This window comes from Myxine glutinosa, chromosome 4, assembly GCF_964187855.1.
Source record: "Myxine glutinosa chromosome 4, kmMyxGlut1.1, whole genome shotgun sequence".
Taxonomy (NCBI): domain Eukaryota; kingdom Metazoa; phylum Chordata; class Myxini; order Myxiniformes; family Myxinidae; genus Myxine; species Myxine glutinosa.
Window position 1 is genome coordinate 137,089,167 of NC_136264.1, and position 22,185 is coordinate 137,111,351.

Genomic DNA, 22,185 nt, shown 5'->3' on the forward strand with positions numbered 1-22,185 from the left:
TATATATATAGTACGGGCATGCCCTAGTATATATAAAACACAGTTTGTGTGTGTGTGTGTGTGTGTAATGTTACCGATAGACTCCTAAACGGAGAGGCTCACGTACTTGATATTTGGCACAGACATGGCCATTGAGCCTGGGAAGAACATGGCCGACCTAAAAATTTATTTCATAATATTTTTTTACCATATTTTTACCTCAGCGCATTTCAGCGAGGAATATTATGACCGGAATCTGACCGGTGGCAGAGCAGCGCGCTGATTCGCTCAGAGCGATCACGTGATGTTCCTTGCCACCATTAACTCAGTTATGCGTTCGCACGTATTTCAGAGCGAAAAGCGATTGCGTTTTTTCACATTTCAGCGAGGAACATTGCCATTCACACCACATAGGTTTTTTTTTCTTTCATCTTTAGATCCATATTTTTTTTCAGCGAGGAATATTATCAGCAAGTAGGGACCCCTTCCCCTTCCTACGAAATTCATCCTGACTTCGCCCCTGGGAGGGTAGAGGGGTATCTGTAGGTAACGGGGACCTTTATTTGGCGAAGATTGGGCAAAAATTGACCGAGTTATTCAAAATATGGAGTTATATAAAATTGAGTTTTTAAGGCTGAAACGCAGTGACGTCACCACGTCCCACGGCACGACTTTCAATTCTGAGGAGATTTTGTTTCATTGTGCACGCCTTCGTTTTATTTCCAAATTAGAATCTGTTTCAATTTCTGCCGCAAACATGACATCCGTGCATCGAGTGCGGTATTTTATTTGGTAAAAATCGGTCGATTTGAAGTGGTGAAAATAAAATGCGATCGTGGAAAGTCGTAGCGAGGGGCCATTTTGAATCGGTTTTCGATTACCACACCGGGTTACTTGTGGGGGATAGGAAATTTCTTTCATAATATTTTTTTACCATATTTTTACCTCAGCGCATTTCAGCGAGGAATATTATGCACGGAATCTGACCGGTGGCAGAGCAGCGCTCTGATTCGCTCAGAGCGATCACGTGATGTTCCTTGCTGCCATTAACTCAGTTATGCGTTCGCACGTATTTCAGAGCGAAAAGCGATTGCGTTTTTTCACATTTCAGCGAGGAACATTGCCATTCACACCACATAGGTTTTTTTTTCTTTCATCTTTAGATCCATATTTTTTTTCAGCGAGGAATATTATACACGGAATCTGAATCGGTGGCAGAGCAGCGCGCTGATTCGCTCATTCGCGCTCATTGATGACGATCACGATCACGTGATGACGTGATCACGAATGATGTTCGTGACGCGATCACGTGATGTTCCTTGCCGCCATAAACTTACAGCAAGTAGCATAGATTTTAGCATTGGTTAGCATTTAGCATGATTTAGCATGATTTAGCATAGATAGTAGCATGTTTCACATAGATTTTTTTTCAGCGAGGAATATTATACACGGATTCTGACCGGTGGCAGAGCAGCGCGCTGATTCGCTCAGAGCGATCACATGATGTTCCATGCCCGCCGCCAGTTGGCTTCACTTTTCACGGAGTATGAGCGTTCTATATATTTTCAATTCAGTGCGCCCGACTCGCTCACGTACTTGATTTGTGGCATAGACATGGCCATTGGGCCTTCACGGTGTAATTTGTGCGAGGCTTTTGTCCGAGTGAGCTTGAGTCGAGAGGGCGAATGTACGGGTTGGGAATGTACGGGTCTCCCTTCCCCCACCCGGCAACGCCGGTACTGGAGGGCGTCACAGGATCGGTGAGTCTCAAAAATCCGCTTCGTGCTGTTGCGAAGATTCAGGACGATGTTGCGATTGTTGTGCTGCTCTCCGACCATGAGAACTGCAACGTCATTGTTGACTGGCCCTCCCCTTCCCCTCCACCCTACCCCCTCCCCTCCCCCTCCTTTTTCCCCCTTCCCCCCTCCCCCTCCCCCACTCCTCTCCCATCCCTCCCCCCTCTTATCCCTCACGTTTATACACGGAATGCCGGGTACTTCCCCCCCCTCTCCTCCCCTCCCCCCCGTTCCCCTCCCCTCCTCTTCCCCCTCCCCTCCCCCGCCCGGCAATGCCGGGTACTTCTGCTAGTCCTATATATTTTTGAGGTCAAAAGGTCAACATAGGCCAAAGGTCAACCACTTTTTTCAAATTTCAAAAATCCTCAATTTTCATCCGATTGACAAGAAATTTGAATAGGATTTACATATCGGCTAACTGAATTCAACCAACTATTTTTGAGATCCGCTTAGGCCAAAAGGTCAACATAGGCTAAAGGTCAACAACCATTTCAAATTTCTAAAATCCTCAATTTTCATCCGATTGACTTGAAATTTGAATAGGATTTACATATCGGCTAACTGAATTCAACCACCAACTATTTTTGAGATCAGTTTAGGCCAAAAGGTCAACATAGGCTAAAGGTCAACCACTTTTTTTCAAATTTCTAAAATCCTCAATTTTCATCCGATTGACTTGAAATTTGAATAGGATTTACATATCGGCTAACTGAATTCAACCACCAACTATTTTTGAGCTCAGCATAAGCCAAAGGTCAACAACAATTTCAAATTTCTAAAATCCTTAATTTTCATCCAATTCACTTGAAATTTGAATAGGATTTTCATATCAGGTCACATAATTCAACCACCAATTATTTGTGAGGTCAAAAGGATGCTCTACTGAGTGCCATTCTGCTTTGTTCTCTTTTGCCAAGTGTCACTCTATGAGTGATTTTTCATTCTTTTGTTTGCCCGTGAATTTCCACATGAGATGATTGAATTTTTTGGTTTTGTCCACTTGTCCAGTGAGGGGAAATGGAAGAAGGCGTTTTCATCCGAAGGGTAAACGTGGTTAGAGGCCTCAGTGAGTGTGTTGGGCTGGCAGGGTGGCCTCGAAGTACGCGTACTCACCTCTCAGCAGTCTAGTCAAGGTTCGAATCCCGACCCAGCTATAAACTGTCACTCTGGTGTTTCGCAGACAGGGTAATTCATCAATGTGTCTGTCGTCCCTCGGATAGACGTTAAACTGGGTGTCCCATCTCAAAACTGGATTCTTGACAAAGTCACATCAGCATCACTTGCAGACTCTTGTTTTTTTCCTTTCTGCGTTTGAATTTCACGTTGCAGCTTCGATGGAATTTACCATCATTGACACATGTGATGCGTACTCTCACTGTGGAGACCAACTTGGAAACCTTAGGTATCGTCTGTATTTAATTTCCTGTATGACATTAATCTTTCCCTTTATTTTTGTGAATGAAAGATACTGCGATTCCAGTTTACAGGATGTGATCTGTGAATACAGTTGCTGGGTGCTGAGGGAGGGAAGCAGATGCTCCTGCCAAGGAAGAAGATAGGAATAGCTTTGCTTTGCTATCAAGTTTCTTTAGCGCCCGATTTCTCTTTGTGAGTGTAAGAGGGGACTGGCAAGATGGCCTAGAGGTACGCACACCCAACTCGAAGCTGTCCAGCCTAGGTTAGAATCTCCACCAGGCTATAAACTGTCATCTCAGTATTTCACAGGCAGGGCAACTCAGATGAACCTTACAACTGAGAGCCCCATCTGCTTGCAACATAAACAAATTCCAAATTCCTGCCCTAACTACTGCTGGGACGGCAATGGCAAACCACCCAGTATACCTTTTGGCAAGAAACTGTTTGAGCAGCACCGACGCTCTGTAACAGAGTATGATACGTCAGAATGAGAGTGCAAGAGGAACGGCATGTGCCAACAAATTAATGGAGAGAGTGAACACGAGTGAACCTTTCAGTTACTCGTCTAAAGTTATCATTCTGTAACTTCAGCTGAACTTGTCAGACATCATCAATTGCCTTTAATCAATCTTCGGTTCGTCTCATAAGCTTTGGATTCTGGTCTTCTTGACATATGATGCCTCCTTCACCAATGGGGCCTCTGTCCTCCGAGCTGATACCTTTATGCATGCCAATTTTGCCACGTCAGGGGAGTAAATGTAAAAAAAAAAAAAAACAATGCAGAAAGAGATCTTTACCCCATTTTTATAATCAAAGAGCAAGAGTACCCGGCGTTGCCGAGGGTGGGGGGAGCAGCAGGAGAGGGAGGGTGAGGAAGGGAGTAATACATCTTTGGGGGGGGGGGGGGGGGATGGCAGCTTTGACAGACCCCTCCATTTTTGGGGAGGGAATGGAAGGAGAAATTTACCCGTGCAAAGAGTGCTTCACAACCTCAGTGTTGCCCAGGTAAAAAAAGGAAATAGTAATACCTTCTGCCACCATCACCAGGTGGCGCTACTAGTGTAGCAGCATAGCAAACCTGTTGTGCATTTTGTGATACAAGCACCAAATTTGGTACACTAGTAGACTATCATATTATGAAAAGATCTGGATATTGGGCCATCTCAGATTCAGAGATTTGATTTTTGCAAGATTTCGATTCGATTGGGATAGAAGAGAACACCTTCTTCGTCTTCTGTACAGTGAAGTTCCCAGCCCTGAATTCTCTGGCTACATCTGGGTGCTTCATTGGGAGTGCAACCGTGTCCCTCAGGTGAACAGGGACCCACCTGGCATAGTGTGTGTGGTCTAAGGCATGGAACCATGGGACCAGTTCCGTCAGGGCATCAAGGTACGTCGTGAATGAAGCCTGCCGCAAAGAACGCACGTAGACCAGTACCAACATCTCTAGTTCCAGCACAGTTGCCCAGTACTGAAAGTTGGGAATGTCTTCTCCTCTCTGGTGACACCAGTCTTCGAACTCAGGCAGGTCTTCTGCATCATCAGCATATGTCATACAGTGGCGTTCATACGCACGGTGTTGCAGGATGTGCAGTGCCGCTGCAGTGATTTGATGAGCTCTTCTTGTGCGGGTGACGTGGGCAGCTCGTAGGAAGGAGTCGGCCGTCCCTGGCGTTGCAATCTCAGCTTACAAAATCTGCAAATCTTGCAAAAATCAAATCTCTGAATCTGAGATGGCCCAATATCCAGATCTTTTCATAATATGATAGTCTACTAGTGTGCCAAATTTGGTGCTTGTATCACAAAATGCACAATTCTTTTGAATATTTGGGCTAAGCCGCCCCACTATACGCAGTACACATTTACATAGAGAATTTACGCCCCTCTCCCGGTCCACCACACCCCTGAATGAGACCACGGCCACACAGCCTATGTTACCCACCAGACAAAGTTGTATTTGTATTTGTACCCCAAGTAAAGTATATAAGTATTTATAGCTGGAGTACCCGGCGTTGCTCAAGCGAAAAAGAAACATTAACATATTTGAAATGACGGAAAATATAATGGAAAAGCAATTGCATCCAAATCAGAATCCATCACAAATGTCAAATCATCATTTTACCTTTTTGTTGAATATATGCTGGAGAATGTGCCATTCATCACGTTTCTGAATTAAGTTTGATGACGTTCAGGAAGAAGATGAAGCCTCACCACCAACTTCGACTGCTTCCGGAATTGTTTGATTTATTTGTGTTCAAATGTCTGGTGATTTTGTATTTATTTATGCGAATGTGTACTTGTATATAACTGTCTTTAATCAAAATGGCTTAGGCACTATAGAGCGATTTTTTTAAATATCCCAAAATCAAACTTTTTTTTTTTGGCCGAAAACACTCCCAAGTAGTCACTGATGAACCTCTGAAAGTTTGACGAAGATCCGTTCAGCCATCTCTGAGAACAATGGCGACACACACAGACAAACGGCTCTTATATAGTAGAAGATGCTATCCAGGAATCTCAATTTGAGGGTAAAAATAAGCTTTTCGATACTTTTCCAACAATTTTCACAATTGGTGATTTACATCGAGTTAAAATGGAAGAAAAAAAAAATACCCGCCATTTTGAATTTGTGATTAAAGGGTTAAAAACTCAATTGTGTTCAGCGTACACTGGATTGGAATCCCGCACACCAAAATGCATCTCATCTAGCTGTGAACAAAAAAAAACGGCACCAAGGGTAACGTTTTCTGAAAATTACAACAACACAACAACAACAAAGGTGTGCGATCTGATTGCAACAACGACCGACTAAATATCTCTTCCTAACGTTGGGAAGGTTCTAGCCCACGTTCTCCCTTTAGCATCTTGTTACTCTTGCTGAGAGTGTCTATGAAGATTCAATACACATCAGGGCTTTTACTTTTATCTGGATACAATTTACCGATCCTGTTCAAATTTTGCACACAAATAATGAATGATGGCTTACATATGCACGTTATTTCTTTTCCAAATCAGATCCAACATGGCCGACTGGCGGACATTTTGTTACTTAAACGGATCCCCAACCATTTCTTGAACATGGATAGCCCGATTTTGTTCAAAATTGGCACAAGCACAGCAAATGACGGCATATACGTGCACCTCACTTTATTTTGCGATCTGATCAAAGATGGCCGACTGGTAGACTGTCGGCCATTTTAATTGTGAAAAAAAACCCGATATTGACCACGTCCTCAACCATGCATTTACCGATTTTGTTCAAACTTGGGACAAAGACAATACATGAGTATAAAGCGCGGCGTTACGCGCGCTGCTTGTGAGCAAGGAGGAAGCGGACAAGCGGTAACATATAAACGCCTTTATTCAAGACTACACTGTAACACTGTACCACTCCGGGCTGGGCGCCCGGTGTCTCTCATGAGGCCACGCCTACCCCCCGGACGTGGCCACCGCCCACTTGGTGCGTGGAATGATGTCACCACGCCAGTGGGCTTTTGTGTCCGCCACACGCGCCCCCCCCAGAATTCCCGCGCACCTGGAGGGCCAGTTTGCGGGGCAGACGAATGACCCGGCCGAAGCGCCCCCTGGCGATCGGCGGCGTCCGGGGTGCAGGGATGCCAGGTGGGATGCCCCTGGCTGCTCCTGGGATGGGTGCAGGACCGGGGGGCGGCGTGGCGGCGGGGCTGGGCGGTGCCGGGGGTCCGCCCGCAGGAGGGCGGCCCCGACGTGGGGGTCGGGCCACTGGCGGTGGATGGTCCACATCGAGGTGGGCCGGCTTGAGGCGGTCTACCGAAACGCGGTCAGGAGTACCGCCGATGTCCAGGGTGAAGTGCTTCGCCCCGGTCTCCAGCACGCGGAAAGGGCCCGTCGTACGGGGGCCGCAGTGGTGTCCGATGGGCATCGTGGCGGACGAAGACGTACTCCGCCGTGCGAAGCTCCGGGGCGACGTGCGTCGGTGGGTGCCCGTGGCATGCCGTTGGCACCGGGGCGAACCTCTGGGCGGTCTCTTGCAGAGCGGAGCGCTGCTGTGCCGCGGACCATGGTGCCGTGGAGTCGGGGAGGAACTCGCCCGGCACCCGCAGCGGTTGCCCGAAGACCAACTCCGCCGTGGATGCGCGCAGGTCCTCCTTGGGCGCCGTCCGGAGGCCCAGCAGGACCCAGGGGAGCCTGTCGACCCAGCCGCCGTCGCGGAGGGTGGCCCGGAGCGCGGCCTTCAATGAGTGGTGAAATCGCTCACACAGGCCGTTAGCCTGGGGGTGGTAGGCCGTGGTTCGGTGCAGCCGGACCCCGAGCCCCTGCGCAACCGCCCCCCAGAGCTCCGAGGTGAACTGGGGGCCGCGGTCGGATGAGATGTCTGAGGGGGCGCCGAACCGGGCGACCCAGGTGGCGATGAAAGCCTGCGCGACATCGGCCGCCGTTGTCGACGCCAAGGGCACGGCCTCCGGCCACCGGGTGGTGCGGTCCACCATGGTGAGGACGTGGGTGAAACCCCGCGAGGGGGGCAGAGGTCCCACCAGGTCCACGTGGACGTGGTCAAACCGGCGTTCCGGCACCGTGAACGGTGCCGTCCATATGCCGTCCATATGCGTTAATCCATATGCCGTCTGCCGCCACTGGTGGACGTTAAATATCGCCTGGTGACTTTTGCAAAGACTAGGTGAGTTGTTATCGGCACCTTGACCAAATTCGAAATTCTTACCCCGGCTTACTATTGGGAAGGCAATGGAAAAATCACCGAGCATAACCCTGTGCATCGGCAGCACCAATAAATTTGATTGATCAAACCCAAGGAGGATATTTTGTGGCATGAAAATAAATACATACAAGTCAGGAGACGACGATGGTTCACGAGCGAGTGGTATTCAATGACAAAGGACGGACTATAAGCGAAACAGGCCCGGCCAGGCCCAGAAATGTCAAAACGAAGGTTACTGACCTAGAAATGAGACAGAAAATAATGTATAATCAGTTATGAGGTTAGTTAGCTACACAATACCGAAAATTCGGTGAAAAATGAAATGGGGAAAAAAAGAAAGTAAAAAAAAAATGAAAAATCGAGCTCCGTGGGGCTAGACACATGACATTGGCCTAACCAAATATCGAAACCCCTGCCAGATTCCACCAAACCCCTCGGAGAAGATGTAGCTTGAACTCGATTACCCCCTAAAAAGACATCTTTTTTGGGCGTGGCTCCGCCCACAATGGGCGCAATACGCCCACTCTAGGCAGGACACAACGAGATCATGATATCAACCTCCCACCCAAGTTTCATCAAGATCGAATGATATCATCGGGTAGTTATGCTGCGGACAGACAGACACACAGACAGACGCACACACATGACGAATATAGTGGTCACTTTATAACTCGTGAACCAAAAATAAGCAAAGGCTTCACTTCAATAAATCACTCAATGAGGTTTGTATTTTTTTTTTAATCCAAATGTCCCTGAAATTGTGGATCCACAGGGATAAAGCAAAATTTCACGGGTAAATGAATACATGGAACACCTCAAACGTTCATGAAATAGTTGGGGAAAAGATGTACAAATCTAACTCGAGGTGATGGAGACAGTTACACATGCATGCAATTTGAACAGTGCTAGTCACAAAATTTGTTTGTAGCACAGCACTGAAAGGAGAATTACTTTCATTTCTGTCAACTCTTGTTCAATTTTGTGTGGCCAATAACATGTCTACTCACTTCACCAAGTGACTCGTAAAATAATTCACAGAGGATAAAGGAAAACAACATCTACAGGGACTATTAAAGGTCAGAGGATTTACCCACTACCTAAATGCCGCAAAACATTGTGAACCAATTTTGACAAGTAAAAACAAGTATAATTGTTTTGCACATCGACCGAGACACGATAGTGCTTGAACATCTGCGCAGGGTGCAGGTGTGTCCATGGAATATGACAGGGAGGGCAAATGCCGGTTACCAACAAAAAATAACAATAATTGGAAGTGAGGTGGAGATAAATGAGGACAGCAAACAAAATACAATATCTAGATTTTAGGAAGTCCACAAATAATTATTTTTCTCTTACATGAGCATCAAGCTCTGTATATATATAAAAAAAATTGTTTCATTCACTGCCCTTAAGTGTTTTTTCCTTTCAAAAAAACTGGTGTTAAAGATTTCAATACCCAATGCTGTAAAAAAAAAAAAAACCCCAACAAAATAGGAAATTGAAGTAAAATACCGCAATTCCTTCGATGTGTGTGCTCGTACGCGTGTACACGTACAAACACAGAGGAAACTGAGATGCACACATGCACACAAAAGAAATGCAAGCAAAACAAACTTAATAGGAAGTTCATTTGGCAAAGAGCATTTTAACAATACCTATTTGCCTCTTAGAAGACGGTCACAGCGGTAGAGGCCAAAATTCAGTCTAATCATGGAGTACAAGCTTCAATACCAATAATAGCATCACTAAAGCTGCTCACAAACAATCGGCAGCAACATAAAGTGTGTAAAAATGTCCCTCGGGCTCTTGCATCTTCACGAAAAAGCCAAATATATTTACACCTTTCCACAATTATTCAACTTCTTTTCTTCAATTTCATCTTGAGATTTGCAGTCATCTTCCTCCTTCAACTGCAAAATAACATTCGACATGCGACGAGTCATTGCAAATCACATGTCCAAATAGGGCATGCACTATAGTGACTATACGTTTTTATTAAATTATTTTTCATCTTCCAAAGTCTGAATAAACCATTTTTCTTTTTTTTTTGTATACTGAATCGAGGCTCGTGAAAGAGCTAACATTTACTTCACAAACAAATCAACCAGACAAACAAAATATATAAAAAGAGGGAGCGGAAAACAAGATGGGGAGAGAAGGGGAAGCACACAAACACAACATTTGAGAGCAGGGAGATGTGTGGAAGGGAGAGGGCTTGGGGGGAGGAGGCGTGGGAAGGGGGGGGGGGGGAGGGGGAGGGAGAAGTAGAAAACACAAGGACACCAAGGACTTCCAGGACAGAAGTTGGTATTTCAAAAAAGTGGAATTGGGGTGAAATTAGCGGGGGTAGAAAAGATCAAGGTTTTGGATGGGGGAAGATAAGAGATGGTGGTGAACAGCTGTTTTAAAGACCTGGAGGGTGGAGTGGGATTGAAGAGAGTGAGGGAGTTTGTTCCAGAGGCGGGAGAAAAGAGGAATGAAGGTGAGCAGAAAGTCTTGATTTTGGCAGTTTGACCATAAGAGGGTTGCAGGCAGATCTTGTGCGACCTGTAGGAATATTTGCGGGACAGAGCCCAGAGAGAGCTGGGGGGGCAAGGCCAGAGAGGAGTCGGTAGAAGACGGAAAGACCACCAACCTGCCTGCGGTGAGTGAGTGAGAGGCCCTTGGAGTTAGCTTCATCGCGGGAGATTCCAATGATTCTGAATGCTTTGGTTTCAACAGCGTGAAGACGAGCTAGGTGTGAGGCAGGAGCACCAGCCCAGAGGGGAGAGCAGTATTCCATTGAGCTGCGGATGAAAGCCTTGTATGTGGTGAGGAGCTCAGGTGTGCCAAGGAAGGACTTCGCACGACGGAGGATGCCCAGTCGGCGACTGGCTTTGGAGGCCAGATTTGAAATGTGGTTTTCCCAGGAAAGATCATGGCAGATAGTGAGACCCAAAAGCTTGAGTGACAGAACTTCTTGGAGAGGATTATTCAGAAAGTGTATGGGAGGGTTGTCCAGTCGGTCTTTTCGGAGAGACATCGTAAGAGTGTGAGATTTGTCAGGATTGAAAGACATGTTCCACTTGTTTGCCCAGTCTGTGATTTTGTCCAGGTCTGCAGAGAGTGAGGAGGCTGCAGACTGCCGATCTGAGGGATGAAGAACTATTGCACACTATTCAGCCTTGAAAACTCAGGTGAAAACCAAGAGGACAGGTTGGAGTATTTCTATTTATGAAAGACTTCAAATATTTATTTAGACGTAATCTATATGTTAAAGCAGATGGATTTATCCATCTGTCTGTTTCTCTATTTCTGACTATTTGTTGGACGGCTGGCCTGACTGCACCCACAATTGTGTCCTGATAGGAAAATGAAAAAAAATCATACATCCACCATTTTGTTTGCTACTTTCAGACCTCAGCTGTACATTTGAAGACTGAACAACACATCTTCTATCAAATAGGTACATTTTGAGGAAAGAAAGGTACGTTTTGATTATCACAGAGGAAAGGATGTAACGCATGTTAAAAACATCGCCCGTCTCCGTCCATCCCTCTCCTCCATGGCTGCAGAAACCCTCATCCACGCCTTCATCACCTCCCGTCTGGACTACTGCAACAGCCTCCTCTATGGTTCACCCTCAATAATCACCAATAAACTCCAATACATTCAGAACTCTGCTGCCCGTCTACTCACCCATTCTCGGACCCGTGACCACATCACCCCCGTCCTTTACAAGCTTCACTGGCTCCCCATCCCCCAGAGAATCCAGTACAAAATCCTCCTCTTGACCTACAAAGCCCTCCATAACCTGGCCCCATCCTACCTGGCTGACCTCCTCTCCAGACACACTCCCACCCTCAACCTCCGCTCTGCTGGTACCAACCTCCGACCCCCCCCCCCCCCCCCATATGCGGACCAAATTCAGATCCTGGGGGGACAGGGCCTTCTCCATCGCTGCTCCCACCCTCTGGAACTCACTACCTAACACCATCAGAGACTCCTCCTCACTCACCACATTCAAAACATCACTCAAGACCCACCTGCTCAACACTGCATTCAACATTTAACCCACAGCATTTAACCCCTGACTATCTCTTCTCCTTCTCCTTCCTTTTGCTTTGATTATTTACCGATTGATTTTTGTCTTTTTGCACTTGTTTTTGTACTCTGTCAAAGCGTCTTTGGGCTTCTTGAAAAGCGCTATATAAAATAAATGTATTATTATTATTATTATTATTTTGTTTTCGAACAATCGAGGCATCGATCTATTATACACTGCCTAAAGAAAACTTTTATACAATCAAGAGTACTGCTGAGTTTATGTCAATTAACAACTGAACAACACATATCTATCATGAGAGAAAGGTACGCAAAGGAAAGAAATTAGTCATGATAAATATTTGAAGTCTTTCATAAATAGAAATACTCCAACCTGTCCTCTTGGTTTTCACCTGAGTTTTCAAGGCTGAATAGTGTGCAAGTACAGGATTTATAAACAAATTGTATTTCACATGTGCATGGACATGTAATTCACATTGTGTGAAGTAAATAAACATACAGTAAATTGGTAGGAATTGAAAGCGGGTGTTATTTTATTTATTTACTTTTATCAAATGTGCTAAAGACGCTTTTTGAGAGATTGTCGGTGACAGAAAATACACCAGAATCGTATAATATACGGAGACAGTCATTTATTGATGAGTAACGATAAGGAGGTTCCAAGTAAGACAACTTCAAAATCGCTAAATGTGGTGACCCAATACCATATTGTAATGATTGCTGCAAGAATGCCCTTTGGTTTTTATGAGTGAGAGAAGGGTAGAGGATCAGAGGGGGTAGAGTTGGACAGAGAATTGAGGTCCAGAAGGGGTTGGGGGGAGGGAAAAGATTGGACAGAGTTGGGTTTCAGAGAGGGGGGAGAGAAGGACATAGGGTTGGGGTTCATAAGGGGGGGGGGGGGGGGGAAATGGGACAGAGTTGTGAGGAGGTTGGGGGGCGGGGGGGGGTTGAGGACGTTCACAAGTTATGGTGAGGGGTTGAGGAGCCGTGGTTGGGGTGGAGTGGGGAAGGTTTTGAGAGTTTGGAGTGGGGTGGGGATTGACAATCTCAGATCTCAGGTTGGGAGGGGGAGGTTGAGGACTTGGGGTCATAATTGAAGTCTTTTGGTTTTTTTGTACATAATTTCGGTTTTAGCCTAAGTTTTCAAGTCAGATAATGTGAAAACACAGAAGGGTCGTGCGTCATTTTTGAACAATTACTGCATGTCTATGCAACACCATGCAAGTGCCTCTTCAATGTGCATGGTATTTAAAAAAAATAATCTCTTGATCAAGTCATGCTGTGCTGTCCATTTGGACTGTACACGCATCATACTTGCATTGTACAGACATACTTGCATTCCTCTGATTGAGGAATCAGAACATTTCAACTGACATTTTTAACACTGCAGAACACAAATTACAATTTTCTACTTCCATTTAGCAGTACTTGGACAAAATATTACTCCATTTTACGGCAACTCCACCAAACAAATTTACTGCTCGCATCCTCAGCGCTAGGGAATATCAAGATTCAGATGAAATGGCGGCTTGTTAGAAATATAGATTGTGCTCAGAAACGCATAGCAAAGAGTTGAGAAGACCCTTCCCATGTCCTTTTTCCTCAATAATGCACAGGGTAAGGTGTTCTATGAACTCTCTAGTTTCTTGAGAATTTGGTTCGCTCAGTAGAGGCTAAACAGAGATTGTAATCCACCTGGGGGCAAGCAGATGCCGAGAACCTCACTGGGGACCCGACATGCGAGTTGCTGTGGGGCCTCCCCTAAACCACACTCCATCACCCCCCTGTTGCTGCGGTCTCTGCCACACCCTATCTAGTAAGCCACGCCCACTCTCCTCCTTGTGCCCAGGATCAGATTACACCATGAGCTGTTCATTTGCCTGCTTGTGTCTCCACCAGAGGGTTAAGCTGTGTCCTCCTGGGCACAACTGAGATAATTTCCATCCTGTCACTATATATATCCTGTGGTATATCACTCCCTATCTCCTGTGGTATGACTGAGGCCCCAAGCCTTGGTTACAGTTCCTGTTTATTCGTTGATCTGTGGGTGAGTATTCATGAGAGGGTTAGAGGGTATTTATTTGTTCAGGATTGATTGCTTCTCTTTGTATTCCTACCCCATGTTCTCCCAATTACATTTGAAGAACACTTGGTGTCCAGGTGAATTCTGGTGGTTTTGATCATAATTGCAATTATGCAAGTCCGTGACAGGTCAAATTGACACAGGCGATTAGCGCTCAGGAGGCCATGCCATACGCCGAACAACTCCGCACGGTCGTTAATCGAGATTAGGCGTATGGCACCAAATAAGTGCAGCGCATCCACTCACCCGATGACTGCAACAGTATCACAAGTGATGATTGAACTACCCATTTCAAATTTTGTGTTTTTTAGTATTGCACACACACCAAGGGCTGGCAGGATGGCCTAGAGGTAAACACACTCGCCTCTAACCTGTCTAGCCTGTTTTCACATATCTGCCCAGATATAAACTACCTGGTGTGTACCCCGGTTTAGAATAGGTACACCGTATCCCTGCGTGTCGTAGGAGGCGACAAAAAGGGTTGGCGTCAGGCAGGGCACCCGGCCATAAAAACATTGCCTCAAAAAAGAGAACCATGACAATTACAATTACATATGGGCAGGGTACAGCCCTCACTCCCTCTCATCAAAACTCAAGATGGGGAACCCGATCGAAGCAAGGGTGGAAATCACTCCATTTATGACGACGAAACGTCTGATGCCCCACTTGGAGATCGGTTTCTGTGGTTTGGGACATGGAATATAGGGACAATGACAGGGAGATCAGGAGAAGTGGTGGAAGTATTGGTCAGAAGAAGAGTGGACATATGTTGTGTGCAGGAGACGAGATGGAAGGGAAGTGCTGTGAGAATGGTGAAGGGTAGGCAGGGACAGAAATACAAGTTTGTGTGGCAAGGGTGCCCGGAGGGCGTGAATGGTGTTGGTGTCCTGTTTTCTGAGGAGTTTGTAGACAGTGCGGTGAGTGTGACTAGAGTGAGTGAGAGGTTGATGGTGAAAATGATGATTGGAAAGCTCTTGGTGAACGTCATCTCGGTATATGCTCCGCAGGTCGTTCGGAGCGATGAAGAGAGGGACAAGTTCTGGTGTGCGATAGAGAAGCTGATGGAAAACGTGAAAGATGAGGAAGTTGTTGTGGTAGGAGGAGACCTAAATGGACATGTGGGAAGGAGTATGGATGGTTTTGAGGGAGTTCATGGGGGTTACGTATGTGGTGTGAGGAATGGAGATGATGAAAGGATTTTGGAGTTTGCTGATGGAGCTGGTTTGTTGATTTGTTATACTCAGTTCCAGAAAGGGGATAATAAGCTTGTTACATACACGTCAGGTGGGTCGACGACAACCGTTGACTACCTGATAGTGTGTAGGCGAGATAGGGGGCACCTCCGGGACACAGAGGTGATCCCGGGGGAGGAGGCTGTTTCACAGCACCACTTGGTTGTCTGCGACATAAGGGTGAAAGGTGCGAGGAGAGCTCGGTGGGAGAAGTACCAACCGAGAATGAAGGTGTGGAGGTTGAAAGAGGTGACAGTGAGGGAGGCATTAAAAGAGAGGCTGAGGATGGCAGAGGACGATGTGGTTGAGCTTGAAAGTGGTTGGATGTCAATGAAAGATAGTCTGTTGGGAGCCGTTGGTGAGGTATGTGGATGGACAAAAGGACCACCGAGGCACTCGGAAGCATGGTGGTGGGATGATGAAGTTGGAAAGAGGATTGACGAGAAGAGGAAGAAGTTCAAGGAGTGCCAGAAGGCGGAGGGTACGGGGGCAGAAAAAGCAGAACATGAAAGTTATAAGGCAGCCAAGAAGGCTGCCAAGAAAGAGATAGCAAAGGCGCAGGAGGCATGTAGGAAAATGTTCGGAGAACGCTTGGATTTGGAAGAGGGTCAGAGAGTGGTATTCAGGATTGCAAAGCAGATCGCGAAAGAAAGGTGCGACGTGATGGGGGTGGGTTGCTTGAAGGATGAAGTGGGACAAATCATTGTGGACCCAGATGGAATAAAAGCAAGATGGAAAAGATATATGGAAATGCTGTTGAATGCAGAGAATGAATAGGACGGCAACATCGAGAGTAACCCAGTTTTAGGACCGGCAGAGAGGATAACATAGAAGGAGGTTGAGGAAGCGATAAAAGCAATGAAGAGTCGAAAAGCAGGAGGGCCGACGGGAGTTGTGGGAGATATGTTGAAGGCAGCGGGATGTTGGGGTGTGAAGAGAATGACAGCTATCTGTAATCTGGTGGTGAAAGAAGGCCGCATTCCAGTGGATTGGGAACTGAGTACCGTCGTCCCTCTATACAAGGGGAAAGGTGACCCTCTGGACAACGAAGGCTGGAAAGGGTGGAAATGCGAATGGTTCGGTGGATGTGTGGAGTATCGTTGAGAGAGAGGAAGACAAATGATGAATTACAAAAGATGATGGGAATAGAGCCTGTGATGGATGCTGTGAAGAGAAACAGGTTGAGATGGTTTGGTCATGTGTTGAGGAAGGATGAAAGTGACTGGTTGAGAAGAATGATGGAAATGAATGTAGAAGGAAGTAGAGGATGGGGAAGACCGAGAAAGACTTGGCTAAAGGTGGTGGAAGAAGAAATGCGGGCAAGGGGGTTAACAAGGGGAGATGCAGAAAATATGGCAAAATGGAGAAGATTGTCATGGGGCCCGCAAGGCTAGCAGGGAAAATGGCTGGCTCCCCCCGCTCTAGCAGGGAAAATGGCCTTAAAATGCCTGTTGTTGTTGTCCAGATATAAACTATTGTCCTGATGTTTCACAGGCAAGGTGATTCATCAATGCATGTGCCGTCCCTCAAATGGATATTAAACGGTTGTCCCATCTGCCGGCATTAATTGGTGGATGTTAAAGATTTCACGGTGTCCTTCGTGAATAGCAGGAGTGCTATTGCTGGCACCATGGCCAAATTCCAAATTCCTGCCTTAACCTTAGTCAAACGTCAAGCCGAGCCGGCTGTTTCACGAGAGACTTGGGTCAAGCTTCCCCCTGCCAGTGGCACAAGAATGTGGGAATAAATGTGGCCACTAAAGAGGAAGAAGTATTACACAGTTTCATATGCAGAATAGTGAAAGGAGATAAGGAAGGCCAAATAAAACAGGAACACGAAGAAGAATAATACCTGTGGGAATGAAGATTGAATAGTGTGGGTGAGGCTGGTAAGGCTGGATGCAGTCCTGTATAATACGGCACTGAAGTTGTCCCTTTGCTCGCCAGCGGCCTGCAAGCTGAGTTCGGTTTGTGCATGGCGACCACGCATCTCTTCTAGCTCTCGTAATAGTGATCTGTTGTCTTCCGCCTTCTTGCTGGCATTAGAAGACACTTTATCTGCAGGGACGGAACACAAGATGTAAAAACAACAAAAGTGACAAATGTCATGCTCAAATCCTCAATAAAGCAAAGGGCAAAAACTTATTTTGGGTAAGGGGAAGAGAGTGGACGGGGATACATGATGGGGGGAAGAAGTGGAGGGAGGACAAAGTACAGAGGGGTTGGAAGGGGGCGAGAATGTGGGGAGTTGGGGGGTGGGGGGAGAAAGTAGAGAAGACCTTTTTCTGCTTTGCAACAATAGGGATAATGAAATCCTCGGGGATATGTATGTATTATGTATGTATGCGGGGGGGGGGGGGGGGGGGGGCGGAGGGGGAGTGGCGCGGAGGGGAAGGGTGGGGGCTGCCCTGAACAAATGTAAATCAGAAAAAGAAGTGAAGAGAGGTGAGGCCAAAAATATTGAAGGGAAGGAAAAGGCTAGAAGGCAAAGAGGGTAGAAACATGTGTGAACATATGGGAGGGAAGGGGGTGCAGATGAAAAGTACTGAACATATTTATGAAGAGAAATAAACAAATAGTTCTGAATGCCGCGTAGTTTTGTTTGCATATTCATACTTAATATGCAGATGGCCTCTTATTCAATTTAATACATAGTATTCTTTTTTTCAGTTTCATAGCAAAGGCAAACACTCCACCTCCATGGAACCCTCTGTCCAGTTATCTGACTCATCTCTAGATGTCGTTTGTCAAACAGAAACATTTTACACAGGACTCGTTCATCTCCACCCCCCAACCCCGAGGTTTTTGTACATTTTCAGAGAACGAATGCTCGTGCTAGTGACGGTGTTGCAGTTTACATCAGAAGCTCTCCTTTCCTCATCCTGTCTCTGTGGAAAACATCCAGCTAAATGTCCTTCTCCATAAAGATGTCTTGCTTTTGTGCATGATCTAGCATCGTCCCTACTATGATGACTGTTCATGTGCCTCTTACAGCAAACTTTGATTTCCTTATATGCTCCATACAAACTCTTTCTTACAAATCTGTGGTGTTCCAGCTGGCTTTGAATTGGTCCTCACGCCACCGTTCACAGCATTGCAGCCAAGGCCTTTTGTAACACTTCTGGCCTCACCAATCAGGGGAATACAGGGTTTTCTGCGTCACTGGAATAGTGCATCAGGAAACTGTCTCAGTGTCTGCTTCTTGCTTGTCATAAGCAGGTTGGTGAACCGGTTAAAAAACATTTTTTTTGCTTTGTTTGTTTTTGTCCTTTTTTGGTCGTAATCCCCCTGCCCTCTCACCTCTCCTCCCACCAAAGCCACAGGTCACACATTTTCCCTTGTTATCCTCAGGTTCTCCAGACATCATTTTTCAGATACTGATACTTGGTAATGTTTCAAATTTCTATGTTTAGGCAAAAGTCATTGGTTACTGACACCTCAATTAGCAATGCCATCCTCTCCTTCATATTTGAGCATTATTGCTGGTCGCAATGCCTTGTTTTCTGTGTCATGCTTGGTAGGACGGTCAGGCATTTTCAACGATTGCATTTGGTCCATGGTAACCATGACTTTTCTGGAAGTACAAAATTAAAGTTTTTACAGATGTGTCAGTGGGTTATAATCTGAAAACGTTTCGCTTTTGTGTGTATAGTTGTTCTGACAGTTTTTGACATCCTGAAAGATGGTGACTGGTGCTTTCCAGTTTCATTCTCTTCTTATAATGTGGTGCAGCTGTATGCTATCGTCACACTGTTCTCCCTTTTTCTCTCTACAGGAGAAAGGCGCATAGTAGAGCAAAGTGAAAGTGAAAGTGGGGCAGCAGGGCAAAAATTGTGCACAATATGAAAGGGAATGAATGAACAGGGAAAAAAAGTAGAGAGACAGGAAAAACAGACAGAGAGAGGGAAGAAAAGAGGGGGAGAGAGAAAAGGCAAGCAAATAGTAAGAGGAATTAATGGGGGTAATAAAGATTATGGGTTGGGGTGCGGGTGGCAGGTGGCAGTACACTGCCTGCTTTAAGCCCTGGAGGGAAGAGTAGGACAGGATTAATCTCTGAAGGTGGTTCTATAGATAGGAGAAGCAAGAAACAAAGGAGTTGAGGTGAGCAGTCAGCCTGGATTATGGAAGTTTAATGAAGAGTGGGTTACTGGAAGAACACGTGCATCCTGGGGTTTCTGGCAATGGTCGCAGGACTGAGAGAACAACGTTGAACAGAGGAAGGTAAAAAACAGAGAGATCACCGAACTGTCTGCGATGTGAAGGCAACAAGCCTTGTGCTCTGGCCTAGTCACAGGAGATTCCAATCGTGTTGAGAGCTTTAGATTCAACAAATCCAGGAGGTTCTAATGTGATCCTGGGGTACCAGCCCATAGGGGAGAGCAGTAGTCCATTGAGCTGTGACCAAAGGCTTTGTAGACTGAGTAGCATTGATTATAAAAGGAAAGGCATGGACCAATGGAGGATGCCCAGTCTTTGGAGGTGAAGTTTGCTCTGTGGTTAGCCCATAGGCCGTAATCTAGAGGCTCCGTAGCGTTAATCTGATGGCACCCGACGGGGGCACTACAGCTTGACAATTGTGGATTTATTATCGACTCAACATGTACTGAACTTCCACATTCACGAAGCCCCTGTGTAATTTTTTCCCACAGTCCTGGAAGCTTGCACTATTTTAATTTGGCGTTGGGAAATATTTTGCTGTAAATTGCCTGTCTCATTTCTTAGTGCGCACAACATGTGACCGAGGTAACTAATCATGGGGATAGAAAGTAGAAAGATTAAATTCGCTTCCGGTTTGCGTCAACTGGAGCACACGACGTGATAGGCAGAATTCATGTTTCTGATCCTGATTTTCTGACAAAAAGTAAATACTACAGATATAAGACATGATGAGGTGCTTGATCCATGTGGAAGAAAGTCAGCTGGGTATTCTGAAGGCTTTCAATCCCAGATCATGGGAAAGAGTCCGTCGTTTTGTGATAAAATGTGCCAAACTCGAGGAGGAAGATTGAGCTGAAATCCTCGTCGGCCAGTTGACTGCTGATGAATTCAGTCGCATTTAGTATGCCACATCCACGTAACAGCACAGCTTTCTCTCACGGCCAAACTGCTTTAACCCATTTATACTTTAAATAATTCAAACTAGAAACTTCATTCACCCAGGCTGCGTTAAAGAATGGCCATTACATTTCCATGTATGACCACTATAGTACCACAAACAATTTCTAAGGGTTTTAAACATTAAAGAGTTTTGATTACTTACAAACTCGCATATGCCATTTAAAACAAATGACCAATGCAAATTAATCACAATAATCATTGTAAATGCTCACTTTGAGGGTCTGATTCAAATCGGATTCTGCTTATGGTGAAATTTTCTTACAGTCAGATGAATTCCTTGGGGGTCCTAAGTACCATATAAGGTGCTGTGGCAGAATTACTGATATTCAGCGTGTTGGTTCTGCTGAAAGCAGTGTGCTCAGTTGGCCACAGAAGGAGCAGGGCAATCACCCAGGAAGCGTCTGCGCTCTGATGCTCCATCTGCTGCCAAAGGCCGCTCAGACAATGTACTGCCTCCCATGTGCATTATATGCAAGAAGTTGATCACATACACCAGCCAAACTTTTAAAGGCAAAAACAGTATATAGAGGTAAGATTATGTGTCTTCCTGATTGTCGTGCATGTTTTTTCCTCCAATATGTAAGATTGTAGGAGAATGAGGTTCATGTCTCCAGCTTCATTAGAAGCATAATTACTACATCACAGAATCAAAACTCAAGATTCATAGATGAATCTTTCTCCTGCCAGTTTTCAGCCATGACCTAATTCCAAAGATTGTTCGTGTGCTCCTCCGATATCTATATATAATCTCCGTAGGTGATCCTGTCTGTCTGTCTGTCTGTCCGGGGGAGTGGCTACACCCGGTCTTGGAGGGGCTTCAAAAACAAATATCCACCATTTTGTTTCTTCGCATGGCTTTGAGGCCTCCTTTGTTAGGCCCGTGGTGTCTTGCTCTCTCTCGCAGTTTTATTTCAACTCCAATTCGATATCTCATTTCATTTTTCACAGTCGCTAACGTGGTTTTAGACTCGGTTGAAAAAAACAAAAAAGGGAATAAAATTCGATGAAAGTTTCCGTTTATAGAACGAAATGCATTTTCAAAGGCCTATAACATAAAGGCCATCGAGACTCTCTCACGCCTTTATCTCCACTCTAACTCACCATCTGATTTCATTTTTATCGATGGTTTTAGACTCGGTTTCAGCAGTAATTGAGAAAATTCACGTACACGGGAAAATGACGAGATATATTAAAAAATCGCAGCACGATATATCATATACTGCCCAAATAACAGACGGGAAAATGCCGAGATATATTAAAAATTCGCGGCGGACTTTTCCATTTGATGACAGTCGTCACAAAATGTCAACAATGTGGAGAGAGGGGCAGAGCTTCGTTCACGTATCGCCACAGACGGGAAATTGCCGACAGATATTTCTTCATTCTAATTTCATTCATCATTATTATCTGGAAGTAAATGTAATGCTGTTTAAACACTGAATTCAATCCATTGATCTTTTTTTGTTTGTTTTCACACCAGTTTTCAAGGCTGAATCGTGTTCACATCCAGAATTAATAAACAAACTCCATTTCACGTGTGCATGGACGTGTAATTCACATGTGTAAAATAAATAAATAAACACAGACGGGAAATTGCTGAGATATTTTTTCGTTCTTATTTCATAAGCTATGTGTACGTACACTTTAAAGAAGTTTATGTCTTTAATTTTAAAAATGTCATTTTGTATGTTGTAATGAAAAGAGTAACTTTGGTTTTCGTGGGACAGAAAGGTGCAATGTAATGTTCTTATACACCGCCCAAAATACTTTTTTCCAAGGGACTTTTCCATTTGAGCTGTATTCTTTATATCATCGGAATGTT

The 22,185-nt window shown here is 45.4% G+C and overlaps 2 protein-coding genes across 13 annotated transcripts in view; both read right to left on the reverse strand.

The window, feature by feature from the left end:
* The window catches only part of GNB1L (G protein subunit beta 1 like), a 567,228-nt gene that overhangs the window by 397,852 nt on the left and 147,191 nt on the right, over positions 1 to 22,185 (reverse strand). The gene's annotated exons all lie outside the window — the stretch shown is intronic.
* CCAR1 (cell division cycle and apoptosis regulator 1) overlaps positions 8,606 to 22,185 on the reverse strand; it is a 117,706-nt gene continuing 104,126 nt past the window's right edge. For all 12 annotated transcript variants that reach the window (XM_068113574.2, XM_068113576.2, XM_078776494.1 and 9 more), the window contains 2 exons: positions 17,098 to 17,303; positions 8,606 to 9,797 (listed from right to left, as the gene is read on the reverse strand). In XM_068113574.2, the coding sequence (XP_067969675.1) occupies positions 9,723 to 9,797; positions 17,098 to 17,303 (281 nt within the window). In that variant the 3' untranslated portion in view covers positions 8,606 to 9,722. The remainder of the gene's footprint in view (positions 9,798 to 17,097; positions 17,304 to 22,185) is intronic.